Consider the following 17,035-nt stretch of genomic DNA (forward strand, 5'->3'; position numbering starts at 1 on the left):
GGGTGCGTATATATTCCGAAGAATATGGTACCTAAATTGCGAGTAAAAGCTCAGTAACTGTTTGCTGATTGTTTAATCTAGGCTTCATTTAAATTATTAGAACTGTTCCTTTCACCCATAGCATAGTCTCGTTTTCTGCTTTACCAATTTTTTGAACATACTGGTACTTGTGATCACATCAAATTCACTTATGCATGCAGTACATTGCTTGGATTGACCTTGAACCTGAGAGTTTTCTTTTAAACGATCTTCCTCTCTTCTAACAGCCCAGCCGATGTAAGTGCTCCCACACGTTGGACAGAATAATTCATAAATAACACGTCACTATTGAGAAAACTGGATACGATCTTTAAACCTGAAAAAATTTCTGAATTTTCAAAACCGGACTGAACACACATTGAAGGTGAACTTGTTGATAGACTCTGTTGATAATGATAAAGACTCTTCTAACCCTGCAAATGAAGCCGAAATTAAACAGTCAGAAAACATCTACTGAGTATTTATTCGCTATTTCAATAAAGAAAGACCAAGTACTAAATTAATTTTACGAACATATAGAAAACGAAATATCAAGCAATTAGACATTTCTGTGAATATTTGAAAACATAACAACAATGTGTAGCTAATATCATGAAATTTAAAGAAATTAAACATTTCGGAAATAAGGTTATGAATGTTTAAAATGTTTGTTTTGTTTGAAGTTATGCACAAAGCTACACGATGGGCTATCTGTGCTCTGCCCATTACGGGTATCGAAACCCGGTTTCTAGCGTTGTAAGTCCGCAGACATACCGCTGTGCCACTGGGGGGCTGTTTAAAATGAAACATCAAGTAAGCACGTTATTCTGTGTATTTATAGAAAAAGGAAGCACCATCAAGAAGGCAGGCTTATGAATATTAAAAAGGCAATGCCAAGGAATTATGTAATTTTATAAACATTAAAACGACACATCAAATAATATCGTAAACATTTGAATAGTTTAACAGAGAAATACAAAGTAATTAATAGAGCCTGTAAACATTTAAAACATGCAACAACAATTAAAAAACAAGCATTTGAATACATAAATAAGGAAATATACGAATGTTGAAAAATTAAATATTAAATAAACGAGTAACTAAGTTAAATTATAAATATTTAGAAAGGAGGTATCAAGCAAGTAGATAAGTTTATTAATATTAAAAACATGAAGTAAAAAGTATATTTACGGCATATTTAAAAAGAAAAGAAGAAATTATTTAGTGCTTAAAACACCAGGTGAGAAGATAGTATTATGAATATTTTAACAAGGAAATACCAAATAGGTAAGCTAATGGTTTTCAAAAAACGTAATATCAATTAAAAGAAAAGAATGAAAGAACTGTAAAACACAAATAACAAGTAAATGCATAAGTTTACGATTATAAAAAATAAAAATTGAGTATAAAGGACTCTAAAATAAGTTTTCAAGCTTGTAACAAGTTATTCCTTTGAATATTTTGAACCAAGACATACCAGTTAAGATGGTAAACTTATTAATATTAAAATGAACACCAAGTAAACTCATGAATATAAAAAAAAGAAATACCAGTTGGACCTGGTAGGTTTATGAATATTCAAATATATATATATATATACATCAAACAAGTAAGGAAAGTTTAATTATTTTAAAATGAAACAGAAAGTAAGAAAGTAAACCTTGGAAAGCATTAAGTAAAAAATAATACACTGTCCAAATATCAAAATATCAACGAAGTAGATAGCATTAGGTAAATACGTAAGCTCGTGAATATTTAGTAAAGTAACAACAACTAAGCAAGTGTTACTATGAGTTTTTGTTGTTTTAATTTTTTTACTTGCATAAGTGAAATATGAGTATTTAAATTAGATAAGTGAGAAAGTAATTATCAATAACAGAAACAAACATTAACCCAGTAAACATTATATCTAATTTGGCATATCATTTTAGCCAGGTGAAAACAATGGTACTAAAAAAATTATTATACTTATAATGAATTAATTTATCAGTTGAGTATCTTCACTGTTATCGATATTTTCGCCCGAGATCACAATAATACTTCACGAGGTTCGGACGGCTTAGGAAGACTTAGGTTATTCCTAAGTCCATATACTAAACTAACAATGCAAAATACGTATATATAATAAATAAATTAAGATGATTAAAAATAGCGTATAGGCTATTTTCCGGCTAACAGGAAATATAGCCTTTGTGCTATTCGTCCGGCAAGAGTTTTACGCATGCGTGATACCGATATCAGCAACAGCATCCCCAATAAGTTGATAATTATAATAAGTTGGCAAACAACGATTTATAAGCATTATGAATTGATGTATTTTACTTAATAAGGTACCTAATAAACTGTGGAATAAATCTTATAAACTTATAAGATACTTGTAAGTACTTACTGATATGAGATAATTATACAGTTATTATAGCCAGAAGAATAGTCATCAGCTATTTGTCCATATAATTGGAAGAATGGCAACAGCCTAAAAATAGAATTATATATATATATACAAACTAAACATTTACTCAATGCCGTTAATGAAGCTAACATCAAGGTAACAAATGACTATAACTTAAAAACATATAATAACTAGTTGCTTCTTGCAACATCACTGATTCTCTGTACCTTGAATAGCATCACACGAGCATATGCAAAACTTTAGCATCACACGAGCATATGCAAAACTTAATATAATCCTGCTCGAAAACACATTTTCTCATTGATTTGTCTTTCCCATCGATCACTTAACATAACTTTTTAGTTTTTAAATATATGCCTAGAATATACGGCAGATTGTTAGGAAATGTAATTTGTGACACAGAATTTTCTTTTACCATAGGATGTTACCAAGGTAACAATTGTTGCGAAATGTACGCTGAGTGGGTGCAGACAAATCACTTTCCTCCTAAACTCCGTGCCCTGACCATGAACTCTCCATTAATCGTGAATCACGTGATGCGAATCTTCTACCTGTTTCGTAAAGGAATTTAAAGTGTTGGAGGCTTTTCACTAAGACAGTGACGGAACATCCACACACGGTAATTCTTTTATACCATTTATCATTACTGTATGTTTACTTACATTTTTAAGAAAAATAGCATCAAACAAAGATATATACATATAAGAATAATTATATGTTTCGCATTGAATACATGTATATTTACATTTGAGTTGCATTCAGGTTATAAACTCGCCTTTGTTTTTCATTTTGTAGTTTATGTTACACATTTATCGTGTGACCCAGAGAGAGAGAGTTATTCGAGTTTGCCTTTGTGATTTCTTTAGAGTTGGTTTTTAACTTCTGATATAAATATATATATATATATATATTTTTCATCAAAATGAGTTACAATATATATATCGATGGGTGCAATTCCACTGTACTAATTAATAAAACATTTTCAAGATAGTGTAGTATTGTTATAGACTTGTCATTAAACAAACTTATTTCAGGATTATAAATTTCAAATGATCATCATATGTTAAATCGTTGTATAGACTTCCACGCTTTTACTGATATATCTGATTGTATGATAATCCAAGCGTAACAAACGTAAAGATTTTGTATATATGTATTAAAAATGGCAAACTTAATAATTCGAGGTTTGTTGTTTTTTCAGTTACTATCCAAGTTACTTAATATAATGTTTGTTTGTTTGTTTTTGAATTTCGCGCAAAGCTACACGAGGGCTATCCGCGCTAGCCGTCGCTAATTTAGCAATGTAAGACTAGAGGGAAGGCAACTAGTCATCACCACCCACCGCCAACTCTTGGCATAATATAATGAACAACTTAGTTGTTAACTTAAAATTAATTGTAACTGTATGTAATAGAATAGTAATAGAAAACTTCAAGGAAAATAAATCAATATTATGATATGAATTTTTTTATATAGAATTATTTGGAGATGTAAGAACCAAAACCAAGTTGAATTCGAACACGTTAGTCCTTGCTGAATAGTCACTCAGGTGGTCAGCAGTAAGTTTGCGGAACTTAGAACCCTAAAGTCCGGAGCTCGATTCTCTATGGTGGACGAAACGCAGAAAACGAATTGTGTAATTTTGCACCAAAACAAACAAACCTCGCCGGTCAAATGTCATAATTAAGTTATCAATCATGTCATGAATTATAAGTCTCGGTTTTCTAACCAGCTGAAAGATAACAATAAAAGGATCTTGAACTTTGCCCCCCAGTGGCACAGCAACATGTCTGCGGACTTATACAGCTAGAAACCGGATTTCAATATCCGTAGAGGGCAGGGCATAAATAATCTATTGTATAGCTTTGGGCTTAACTACAAACAAATCTTGAACTTTACAGGACAGCTCAAAACTCAAAACTATCCTAAACAACTTATGATGTTAATATTGAAGTATATCTTTCTCTGCGTGGGTTAGTGGGTTAAAACATGAGATAATATTAAAACGTTAAGTTGTCATCATATAATTAGGAAATATCATGATATTGATATTTAATGAAATTAAGACCGCAGAACATTGGATTGAACCCGCTTCTTTGTTCGTCTGTTTCATGTTCTAACCCACTAAGCCAACATGCACCAACTGTAGTGCAACAAATGATGTTCTAATATATATATATATTGTTTAATTACTTGAAATCATCTATGAGCTGTATATTTCATTTTCCTATTGATTCAAAGAGTCCATATTATCATGTGGTTTCATACTTTATCATGAAACTGATACGGGCTTCCCCAATACCCTATGTATAAGTCAATCAATCTAACAATATTTTAATTTTTCCACTCTTAATAAGAATACGTGATTTTTGTGTAAAGATTAAGACAAGTTCTTAGAGACACTGAAAAATGTTATTTGATATTTTCTAGTTCAAACCTTACCAGTCTGATCTCATTGAAGGAATTTCAAAAAATGGAGCTTATTGCCAAACTTTCAAGAACAGAGTAAGTTTCAGACATAATTAAGATTTTAGAATATTAAGAATTAAGAAAGTTTTGAATTAGATTTAAATTATATCATTTACTTACTCAGTTGTTGGTCGATCAGCATATTGGTATTTACTAAACTCAGAATTTCTGCTTCTGAACCTAAAGAAATAAAAAATTACAATCAACACTAAACAAAGCAATCTAGGTAACAATATACTTTAGTATTTCAACGTTATAGCTTAAGATATATAAAGTTTAATCTAATTTATATACTACAGTATAGTATTGTATAGTATACAGTATATATAATACTTGTGAACGTGTTAAAATTAAGATATGTTTACGATATAATTTGTGTTAAAAATCAATTAGAGTAAATAACATTTTGAGACATTGACCCTAATATTAAGCTATCAATTTAGCATTCATTGTTATTAATTAAACTGTAAGCTGATGTAGAGAACTCTTTGCGTCTTTGTGAAGAGCCATTTAAGATCAATACCTAATTCATTGAAAGTTTTTGGGAATATATGGCAGGATGTTTACTGTCAAACCGCCTACATGGTGACCACATACTGTTCAAACTTACTTTCATACAGTTAATGATTTGTTTGTTTGTTGTTAAGCACAAAGCTACACATCGAGTCTATTGAAACAACAACCAGGTTAAAACTTTGTTGAATGGACGGCAATTGCCTGTTGTAGAAACACAAGTGTTTAGAACGACGTTTCGAAATATTCTGCCTTTCGTCTTCAAGTCTTTCGCCGTCCATTCAAAAAAATTTCATCCTGAATACTCTGAGTAAACAGTCTATCAAAGAACAACGAGGTTTTTGGCGTTATAAGTCTTGAGACTTACCACTTTGCCACTAGAGGGCTACAACCAACGAGAACGTCTTGTGTTCAGCAGCTTACTATAGAAATTTTATATTTAAAGCTTATACGTAGATATCCCAAATATTTAATGTGAATCAGAATTTTTACTGTTTCAGACTTACTCGTTTACTACCATTTGTTGTTGTGAAGAGACGCAAATATTCATTACACAGATTGCTGGTGACATTCTATAAAAAATAAGTTAGTATTTGATAAATAAAACAAAGGGAATTTTTCTTGGGCGTTTACTGATTTAAAACTATGGATGTAATGTACGTATTAGCTGTGGGAAACTTTTAAAACCGTCGATTACTACATATAAACATTATATTTTTATATTAATAAATATTGTAGATAGAGAACTGGAAGTTTCACGTTCGACTTAATTTTCCGTTATATCGCTTCGTGAAACAAATGGATGTGATTTCCTTATCATCCACGAGTGTGTGGTAAGCCTCAAATGTTAACTTGTCATTCTTGTCTTTAGCGCAAAGCTACACAATGGACTATTTGCACTCTCTCCTTGACGGAGAATCACATTCCGGATTTTACAGTTGTAATTTCGTAAAGTTACCGCTAATCCACCGGGGAAACTGAAATGTTAAAGACTACCACTAATATATATTGAATGAACATCCATATCAAGATGGATTCAATCTTTCCAATTTGTAATGAATTTATCTGGTTTGTTATCTAGGTTATCACGTGATAAACGAGCATAAATACGCCTACACAAAATTTCTCCTCAAGGTGATTTATTTCCTCAGTGATGCTCAGAAAGACGTTTGTGTAATACATCCTGAAATGTCATCATTCTTAGGTTTTACGTACCTGTGATTTGTATGTACAGAGTAACAATAATTCAAGTTGCTTTGCAAAAAGTTTGAAAAACAGTGATATTGGAAAGCTTGTTTGTAATCAAGCACGAAGCTACACAAAGGTCTATATGTGCTCTGCCCACCACGGGTATCGAAACCCGGAGTCTAGCATTGTAAATCCGCAGACATACCACTGTGCCACTAAAGGGCAATATTGGAATGCCCTGAAAAAATATATATATATCTTGAAAATAATAAATAACACACAACGCTAAAATAGGTACACAATTAAAACATTTTAAGTAAGATCAATATATGACCACTAGAAAATTGACTCTACATGTTTCGACGTTCCAACGTCATCTTCAGGAGTCAGTTGCAAGACATAATCGTGTCACATTTTTACTTTTTGTTGTTGTTGTTAAATAAATCATATGACCTATTTACAGGTTTACAATTCCCACCTGAACATTTTAGAGAAGGTCACCCCACGCGTTTGCATACATATTCGCCGGGCCTTCATCTCTATTCAATAATACATGATATTTTTTTATATTTCATTATTTCCAAAGATTCACGAATAATATTGGCTATAATACCTTTTTAGTTGAGCCAATATTACAGTTTTTTTCCCCAATATCTCTTTGTCAAGATCTTATGTACCTTATTATGAAAAGGATTATAGAAATGATTAAGAAAAGACATTTTGTTTTAAAATTCCTTTTGTATATTACAATGAATTAAATTCTAGACTATAATAAACTATTCATCATGGAGTAGAATACTAGAATATTTGATTTTACTAAACTCCAGCATAGTTTATACCTGTTCTCTTGCTAACAATCTAGCTTTGTAGTATTATAAAAATATATTTTTTTAAATGTGCAGATTCTAATATATATATATGTATATGATCTTATAACTGCCACCACCGGGGATCTATAAGAAAGAGTAAACTAGTACTTATTTTTTAAGTAAGACAGTGTTATAAAATTTAGCTTTTCTTTTCGTACAATTTCACTGGAGAAGCTATATTTTTCCTAACAATTAATACTAATAAGTGTCATGATAATAAAGCTTATATATTGAAATAATGTTATATGACCGTTCTTTAAGCCTAAACACATAAGACAATATCATAACACACACACATAAGCCTAAGTTAGTGAATGACATAAGACAATGTGATGTCATTTTGACAGCCTAAACACATAAGACAATATCATAACACACACATAAGCCTAAATTAGTGAATGACATAAGACAATGTGATGCCATTTTGACAGCCTAAGCTCGTAATGTCATACTATAACTGCTCCGTAAGCCTAAACTCAACAGAATGTTATGTCTGAAGTGGTAAAACAGCATTAAACGCCACTTCATTGACCTCGTAAGGCATCATTGTTTCTTCACTTCTTAAGCATAAGCTCATAATATAATATTTAATCACCATTTCTATGGCTAAACTCATAAAACAGGAATATAACATAATTAATCCTCTTAAGCTTAAACTTTTGGTTCGTCAGTTCTTCGGAATAACAAGCAGGTTAATTCAAGAAAATATGAATTGATAATATATGACGGTATTTAGATAAATAATATGGGGTTAAATAATCCACATCGTCAAGTTGCGAAATAAATAAATAAAACTGATGGAAAATTACATGTCACCAATTTTAAAATAGTTCATACGGTAACGGTCTTTATCAAGCAATTTTATCATATACTGTGTGTGCGTTTTCTTATAACAAAGCCACTTCGGGCTATCTGCTTTGTCCAGTGAGAGTAATCGAACCCCCTGATTTTAGAGTTATTAAACCGTAGACTTACCGTTGTCCCACCGGGGGATAATAATATACTAGCTGGAATACCCGTCCGTTCGATGGGTGAAATATAAATTCGTTTGTAACAAAGGATATGAAATTGTTCTTCTATCCTGTTCTTAACATAATAAACATTAAAAGTACAATATAAATACATAAAGGTAACAAAACTGAAAAGAAAGACATACTGTCTTCAATAATTCTACCAATAGTGGTTGCATAGTTCATTCTAAGGCTGAATGATATATAACATTGATAGTTTTTTCGAAATTAGATATTAAATTAGTTGGAGGGTCCAATCCTCATGACGTTTCCCATGCCATCTTGTATCACTGTGACAAGTTTGGTGCTGATTGATCAAGAAATGTGGAAACGTATAAGGAACAGATACACACACACAAATATTGAAAAAGTGATATAGAATGACATGAGGGGGTTGGACTTCATCTTCTATATACATAAACATCTATATACAGTATTTATTAAGTGAGCCGAAGTTTGACATGATGCTGTACTAGTATATGTTAAGTGAGCAAAGGCTTTATGTGATACTGTGATAGTACTTATTAAATGAGCCAAAGCTTGACGTGATGTTGTACTAGTACTTATTAACCGAGTCAGAATTTTGTCAGAAAAGTCTATGCTTTTTAAACAGGATTTCCATATGTTAAGGCCTCTAGGCAGGGCTCTTCAGGCCGGCTGGAATACGACAGATAAAGTAATGGAGGAAATGCTATATCTAATATGTATAGCTAAATTTGTGTCTGTTTGTTCACACGTTTCCAACCATCTGTACCTTATACGTTTCCACATTTCTTGATCAGTCAGTATTAAAGGCTTTGTGTGATATTGTGATAGTTCTTATTAAGTGAACCAAGGCTTGACATGATATTGTACTAGTATTTGTTAAGAGAGCAAAGGCTTGACGTGATATTGTACTAAAACCTTGAGACTGATAAAGAACTAAAACAATTTAAGAAACTTTACTTGTGTGATAAGCAAAACCATCTTTAAGTTTATTGTAAAACGTTGTTTGCTAGTTCTTATTAAGTGAAGGAAGGCTTGACGTGATATTGTAATATTAAGTGAACCAAGGCTTTGTGTGATATTGTGATAGTTCTTATTAAGTGAACCAAGGCTTGACGTGATATTGCACTTGTATTTATTAAGAGAGCAAAGGCTTGACGTGATATTGTACTAGTATTTATTAAGTGAGCAAAGGCTTTGGGTGATATTGTACTTGTATTTATTAAGTGAACCAAGGCTCTACGTGATATTGCATTGTATTTATTAAGAGAGCATGTGCATAAAATATAAACATTTGTTGATTTTTGTGTTCTTCGGCATATGATTTTACGTGGTGCAAGTCTGAGTTAGGTCTAGTCTAAGACGCAAGTTTCGACGTTTTTGCTTTTCTAATTTACATTATCACATATCATTAAGATATGATTTGCTAATAAAACTTTATTGGCATTATTATATTTGGGAAAACTTAACAATCGATACAATATATAATATAAAACAAATATAATATTCTAAAGACGAAATCACAAAAATAGCACTTTAACAATAAGCAATAACATTAACTAAGTACAAAATGATCCTTTTAACAAAACATGCGTATTATATGTTGACAAATAACCCTTTGTCACAGAATAAAAATACAAAAATAACACAATACAGTAGTACAAGAAACAGTACACAAGGGATGCCGTTTAACATTAATTACCAACAACCACATCACACAAATAAACTCTTCAACATAATAACGATTTATACAGAAACAATCTCTTAAACAATGTTTATTGTATAAATATTTCAAAATAAAAGAACTTACTATACATAATAGAAAACCTTATTACAAAAACAAGCCTTTCAATAATGAATATAGAAATAACCATTTTCGATAAACGTCGAGACGAAACAAACTCTAATTACGATAATAAAGTAATATAACATCATTTTGTACAGATATCTATTTTAAATGCCTTATAAGAATGCAAAAGCAACGGTCCAAGTCAACGTAAATTACGGGTTTTACTTGTGGATACAAATTGCAATATGAAGATGGATTTAACCATTTTGTTTACAGAAAAAGAATCATAATGGCATGCATTACAAAAAGTGAAAGGAACCACTCCAGTCTCAGAAGAGGTAAAATCTCTATATTAAACTATAGTGCAGGTTGGGTCAACTTCTCACTAATGTTAAAAACACAGGTAACCACTCTGAATTACTGATGACAAGGGGTAAACTCATAAACAAAATTTTAATAATAAATTAAAACAGATCGATTCTTAATACGTTGGTCACTGATAATAAAGGTATACATTATGTAAGATACAGCGATTAGTAATCTTAGAGTTATTAGCAAAGAATGTCATTGTTTTAAAAAACTATTTCTATCAAAAAAAGGGTAACGTTTTAAACTCATGTAAGACGATTTTCCATAAATAGAAATAATATAAAAAAAGGTTTTGCTACACTTACTCAGTGATGGGCGAGATTTGTGTAGAAGAAAGAGCTTTAGATTGCCCCAAAATGGTCGTCGTGAGCAAGCCACCAGGTTTATAGAATCAGGGGTGTGGCTATCAGCATCATTAAGTAATGCCTTTTAATTGAAGGTTTCTTCACATCGGCGATCAATCCTAACTCCATCGACCAAACATAATTTGTAATCAAATCAAGAAACATTCCGGGAGCTATTGACACTTTTGCCATTGAACAAAATGTTGTCTTCCATGATGAGGTTATGCTTAAGTGAAACACCAGAATGAATGTGCAAAGCTTCTGGCGAATCCAGTAAAAGACTAGACAAATGAATCAAGGATTTGGTCGTAAAGCAAAACGTCACGAAGGAAAGATGTGTTATCACATGGATTTTGACTGGCTAGTAGATCAGTTAGAAGTGTAGTTTTAAATGCTGTGAAGGCCCGGCCAAAATTACTAACTATTAACTTGGCCAAGTGACATTGTTATAGACTGATGTTTAGTAAAGTGTGTATCACCTGTAGACTATATCCATCCCTTATACCTTATGTCTGTAGACGTCCTCAAGGCTTCATCGGATCTCGCACGTTCACTACCATTTAGCTGTGCTGCCCACCACCCTCATTGCCATGACAAGAATTAGTACACATATTTTGGGACGAAGCCATATTCGTTTAACAGTCTGCCTGTTATGCAAACTCATCTCAGAGGCTCTGGTTCCTATAAAGATAACCAAAGTAGACCAGCCACGACAAGAGCATTAACCTTTATCTTTTGACCATGGAAATGCATTAAAACAAACATTTCACTTCCTATCTTTCCTACTTTAGGATATAAGTTTAGCCTAGAAACACTGTGTACTTCTCAAATTCTCCAATCTGTATCATTGAGAATGCTCTATCACAAACATATACAACACTGGGTGCACCAAGGTTATATTAATGATTTAATATACTGTTTGGATTTCACATTTTATAGATATTTTGAACTACACACGAATATTTCGATTTGATCCAATCGAAATATTTCTCACTACAGCTAACAAAGACACCAGATCAAAACTGTGCCCCCACTTACTTGCACAGCGGTATATTTGTGGACTTACAAAGCTAGAAACCGGGTTTCGTTACCCCTGGTGGGCAGAACACCCATTGTGTAGCTTTGTGCTTAATTACAAACAAAATCAAAATTGTGTTTTATTCTAAGTGTAGTACATCGATGAAAAACATTTCCTACAAAACATTTTAGTGCCAAAAGAGATACATTCTTTCATCATCATAAATGAAAATATTAAGTGTACTGTATCTTCAACTAATGCTTTACAGGCCAGTAATCTCGGACTTGAGGTCCACATCAAATAATCTCTTATTTTCTTTAATAAGTTACTCAACAGTTGTGTTCTTAGTGTTAAAGATTCATTATTGCTATACAATATTCATGAATGACTTTGTGTGGTGTTCATATATGTGTATAACACTACAAAATTTATATTTATTTATACACACACACACACACACACATATATTGCCATATATCTCAACACTACACATTGACAGATACACTACTAACTGTTGACATACTGCCTCTAGCTTGCGTGCTTATCATGGTAAACTACAGCAACTATTTTCATCAGCTATGTCTTGATAGCTACAGTACCATAATCTACTAAAATCTACTATGGGTCATTTAACTCAACACGTTTTTTTGTTTTGTTTTTTGGCAGTACAATATAAATAATCACTGGCAAAATTCAGCTAAACTATGGCCCTTACTTTCTGAGCTAATGAGAAGAATTTCACTGAAAGATATTGGATTATAGTTGCGCAATTATTATATATTTAAGATGACCTGTGTCATTAGCTGTAATACCTAGAAAGAAGTTTAGCTGAAGTCTTAAACCTATTTGGTCCCATTAATCTTAAAATAAACAAACTATCCAACTTTGTGGATAATCAAGTGGCAATTACACAATATAGTGCACATACTTCATAGTGAAACACCACTTTATAGCTGAAAGCAAGAAATGTTACTTCCTTTCAGTCATTGATCTTACAGTTATTAACTGTTTTAGCTACTGGTAGCTCTGCCAAGATCAGGAGGTCATCATTGACATCTTAAAAAATTATTAGTGTTGTGATGCTGCTCCTACTCATCCAAACACTTGATTGAGTCACGCACTGAACCATATAGATTCAGCATCAGACATTACACTTTCTGTTTCCAAATTCATTCATTCCAGAAAATGACATTTCTAAAATGGAAGTGGATCACATCTTTCTGATCTACATCCTTAAATACCAGGGAGAGAAATATGTTTTGCCTCACTCACGGGGACTTATGAGAGTGGCATAAGCCTTTCTCCTACAGACTGTCGGCAAACTCCAGGCTAAGACTTCCTTAACATAGCAAGTGTGGTACAGTGGGTGTGTGCAAGGACCCCTATAGTCAGACAAATATTACCTCCTATACCTTGGGTTACAGAATGATGAATTATTAGAAGTACCTTGTCTGTAAGTTCTGCTTGACTTCAGGCTTCTATATAACCCCGTGGTTGTCTCGGCAACTCACCTTCTCACACATAGAGACTCACTAATATCCTACAGATTACCCCGTCACCAGGTTTTACCCGTTGTTTAACCTACTGGCAAAACAACTCTGGCTGGCATACACAGTCTATCGGCAGCATCTTCAGTCTCTTTTGACTAGTCAGGGGTGGCATTCACTAGAGTATGGTTGATATACTGTAGTTGGTAAATGCCTGTTAATCCTTTAGAGACAACTCCATTGCACGGAGATTAAACCTAAGGGAGAGAATCTGATTGACTATTTTGGTTGCACAATATTCCAGTAGTTCTCCTTCCCAGGTCTACAGCTATAGTAAGAAAAAACCATAGACCTTCGACCAACAACTTTCTCGGATTGTTATTGCTCCTCATTATCTAACTCTTTTACTCCTGGTTATAAGTCATTTGAGTCATGGAACATGTCATTTCCTAGAAGTTTAAAGCTTCAAAATTATAACACATGAGCTTAGAATAGTTAAGATAAATACACTCAGCAGAAAAGAAACAGAAAATCTTCAAAAACAAATTTCTCCCTCCTACCTACTCTGTAGTATTCTGAAGTTCACTTATTTCCTTTTAATTACATGAGTAAAATCTAAAGTATAAAAAGAAGCCCTATATAAAATTTATTGCAAAGAGTAAATCTGAATTGTCTGACTTTCACTGAGTTAGTAAAATAGAAAGAGACTGGACACAAGTTAAACACAATGAGACATCTGTATTTAAAATAATAAAGATCAAAGTTCCAAAAGAAGAGTGTAATTTTGGCACCTTTACTGAAAAGCTTTCAGATACAATCATTCATTTAAATCAAATTAATATATCTATTAAATCAATATTTTTCTCAATCATTCCATGTTTGAGATAACATGGCATTCAATGCGAAAACAACAATGCGATTATTATCAACAAACAGGCATTACCCAAATAACTGAAAGCCACTCTCACTACAAAATAAGGGATATTATATTCTTGAAGTATCAACTGATTTGCCAGGGAAAGAAGAAGAAAGGGACAGGAAACACGCAGGATGCCTGCATACCATAAATTTAATTTTACATCTATGTTTATACTAATGAGTAGATTTGGAATTTTGTACCAAAATTATGCCATTTTATCCCCCAGGATGAACATTTTATCAAAGCTTTACAGTGGCGTAACAAAAGTTCTCAGCACCCGGGGGCAAAGACACTTTTGGCGCCCCCACCTCCGATATGTTTTGATTATTTGTTTTGTGACTCATTACCCACTTAATGACAATAACATAAAGAATTAGTTACCGCCTTACACAGGCCTAAAATAAAGTCACAATATAACATCTCACGATATCACAACTGTAAACCCGGAACTAATGAAGTATAGCCTACTATGTGTACTTACATAATTTGTAAACCATTTTAATATTTATGTCATCCAGTATTGTTCAAAGTCACATAGTTAGAGTAATCTTTCAAGATAGCAGAATAAATTTCTGTTATATTCCTTATTTTGAAACTTATGTTTTATATGAGAAGCCAGTCACTTGTGGTGTACATGGATTATAAAACAGATTGATAAAGTTTACAAATAAAAATGTTTATTAGTTTACAAAACTGTATATATACTTAACTAGATCTTGTACATGTAGCATTCTGGTATTCATGGTTACATTATATCAACCTTTCGTGCGTTTGCTGCTGCAAACTATCAACATTTATAGTATTAAGTACGTCTTTTTCAATACTTATCATTGCCAAGTTACTAAGTCGTTCTTGAGTCATTGAGGTTCTCAGGTACGTAAGAATTAATTTCAGCTTGCGGAAAGACCTTTCACAACTAGCAATAGAAACCCCAATTGTTAACAAAATCTGCAATGCAATTCTTAAATTTGGGAAAATATCATCACCATATGAAATTATAAATGTTGGCAAATCAGTTGCAATCATTGGTTCAGGAAAATCGGTCTGTGTTCTTTTGCTTCTCAACATTCTACAGTCTTTAACTTTTAGCAAAGAGCTATCCAGGTGATATTGATGGACCAGAATTGTACAGAGGGTCAGAACATTTTTCTCGCAATTTTCCGTCTTTGAAATATCCAGAAACAATATCTTGCACGTCTAGTAGAAATCCAAACCGTGAATCTAAATCTAGTAAGCGAGAAAATCTTCCTGTTATTTCTGTAATCAAGCGATCAATAACATCCTTCATGATGCGATAAATTTCCTGTTCAGCAGTCAATCCAGCATCAGCTGCATTTTCACCTGGCATTCGTTTACGACGTATTTTTCTTCTTTCAATGGTCAATCCCCATGTTTCACATTGATTCTTGCCCACTTTAAGTGCTTCTTGACAGGATTCTATCAATTTCTCAAGATCAGCAGCTGCTTCTCTAAAATTCATTTTGGATCCTGAAGACGTTTTTGCACTCGATTGATGAACGATAAAAGATTTCTCCAAAAATGTAAAAGTACAAGAAAATCAAATGTAAGCATGCATTGCAGAATATTATGAGCACCACATTTTGTTTCAGCTGTGTAATTGCTCTAACAGTCCTAGCAATTCATCCAGTTTTTCATGTGCAACTTTTACTGCCATTTCTCTTGCACTCCACTGTGTTTCTGATTCACACTTGACAGAGATCTTAAGCTCCTGCTGCAGTTCATCCCATTGAGTTGTTGAATGGGCAAAGAAATTATAAATGGCTTCATTTATACCGAAAAAGGTAATAACTGTTGTTTCCTGACTTGCAGCATGAAGAGATGCTCAGTTCCAACTATTGTTACGACAGCGGAAGTTGCGTGACACTGAGCGTATGCGTGTGTATTGTTTCTAGAATTATCGGGGAACCCTACGAATGTTCGAGTGTTTGCTAGACACCCTCTTTTTTAGTATATAAGCCTGGCAAAGACAGCCAGCAATAGAGATATAGATAGATCGAAGACATAGACTGAAGAGAGAGATAGATAATTGAGTCAAGCAAACAGTATGCACCATAAGTAAAGTGTGTGAATCACTGTGATTCATAGTGTGTGTTATAAGGGTTGTTAAGTTTACAGTGACTGTGGAAATTCTGTGTATTACAAAAAGTTGTATCTAGAAAGAATAAACTGGTTTAATCAAGAAAGGACTTGTATCACTGAAGTTCCTCAGAAACAATTTATACCAGAAATTAACAAACAAGCAGATATGCAACACTATGGTTGTCACAGTTTATAAACACTGCTTTTGGATTTTTCTTCAGAATTCTTTGTTCAATGCCTGACAGATGACCTGACATGACAGCAGCATTATCATAACATTGTGAACAACAATCACTCAATAAAATTCCATCCACTTTTAATTTTGTGCTTATTGTTTTCTCAATATTGGCAGCATCTTTTTCCTTTATCTGTATAAAGTCAATAAATGACTCTCTGACTTCTACTTTTCTTGTCTTAAAGTCAATGTCAACAAACAGATTCATTTGGGCAAATTGCTCATGATGGGCTAAATCAGGTGTGGAATCAAACAGAATACCATAGTATTTGTTTCTACGAATTGCTGACATACAATAATTTCACACATGTG

General features: G+C 32.8%; 2 protein-coding genes across 2 annotated transcripts in view; one reads left to right on the forward strand and one right to left on the reverse strand.

The window, feature by feature from the left end:
- Nucleotides 1-5,986, reverse strand: part of LOC111083484 — a 55,736-nt gene extending 49,750 nt beyond the window's left edge. The window contains exons 1-2 of the mRNA XM_022380036.1: nucleotides 5,917-5,986; nucleotides 5,018-5,077 (exon numbers count right to left, since the gene is read on the reverse strand). Coding sequence (XP_022235744.1) covers nucleotides 5,018-5,077; nucleotides 5,917-5,981 — 125 coding nt within the window. The 5' untranslated portion in view covers nucleotides 5,982-5,986. The remainder of the gene's footprint in view (nucleotides 1-5,017; nucleotides 5,078-5,916) is intronic.
- LOC106474769 (NADPH oxidase 5-like) overlaps nucleotides 3,011-17,035 on the forward strand; it is a 37,665-nt gene continuing 23,640 nt past the window's right edge. Inside the window, exons 1-2 of the mRNA XM_022380041.1 lie at nucleotides 3,011-3,047; nucleotides 4,859-4,933. Coding sequence (XP_022235749.1) covers nucleotides 4,902-4,933 — 32 coding nt within the window. The 5' untranslated portion in view covers nucleotides 3,011-3,047; nucleotides 4,859-4,901. The remainder of the gene's footprint in view (nucleotides 3,048-4,858; nucleotides 4,934-17,035) is intronic.

The sequence above is a fragment of the Limulus polyphemus genome, unplaced genomic scaffold, assembly GCF_000517525.1.
Source record: "Limulus polyphemus unplaced genomic scaffold, Limulus_polyphemus-2.1.2 Scaffold142, whole genome shotgun sequence".
In the NCBI taxonomy this organism is placed as follows: Eukaryota; Metazoa; Arthropoda; class Merostomata; order Xiphosura; family Limulidae; genus Limulus; species Limulus polyphemus.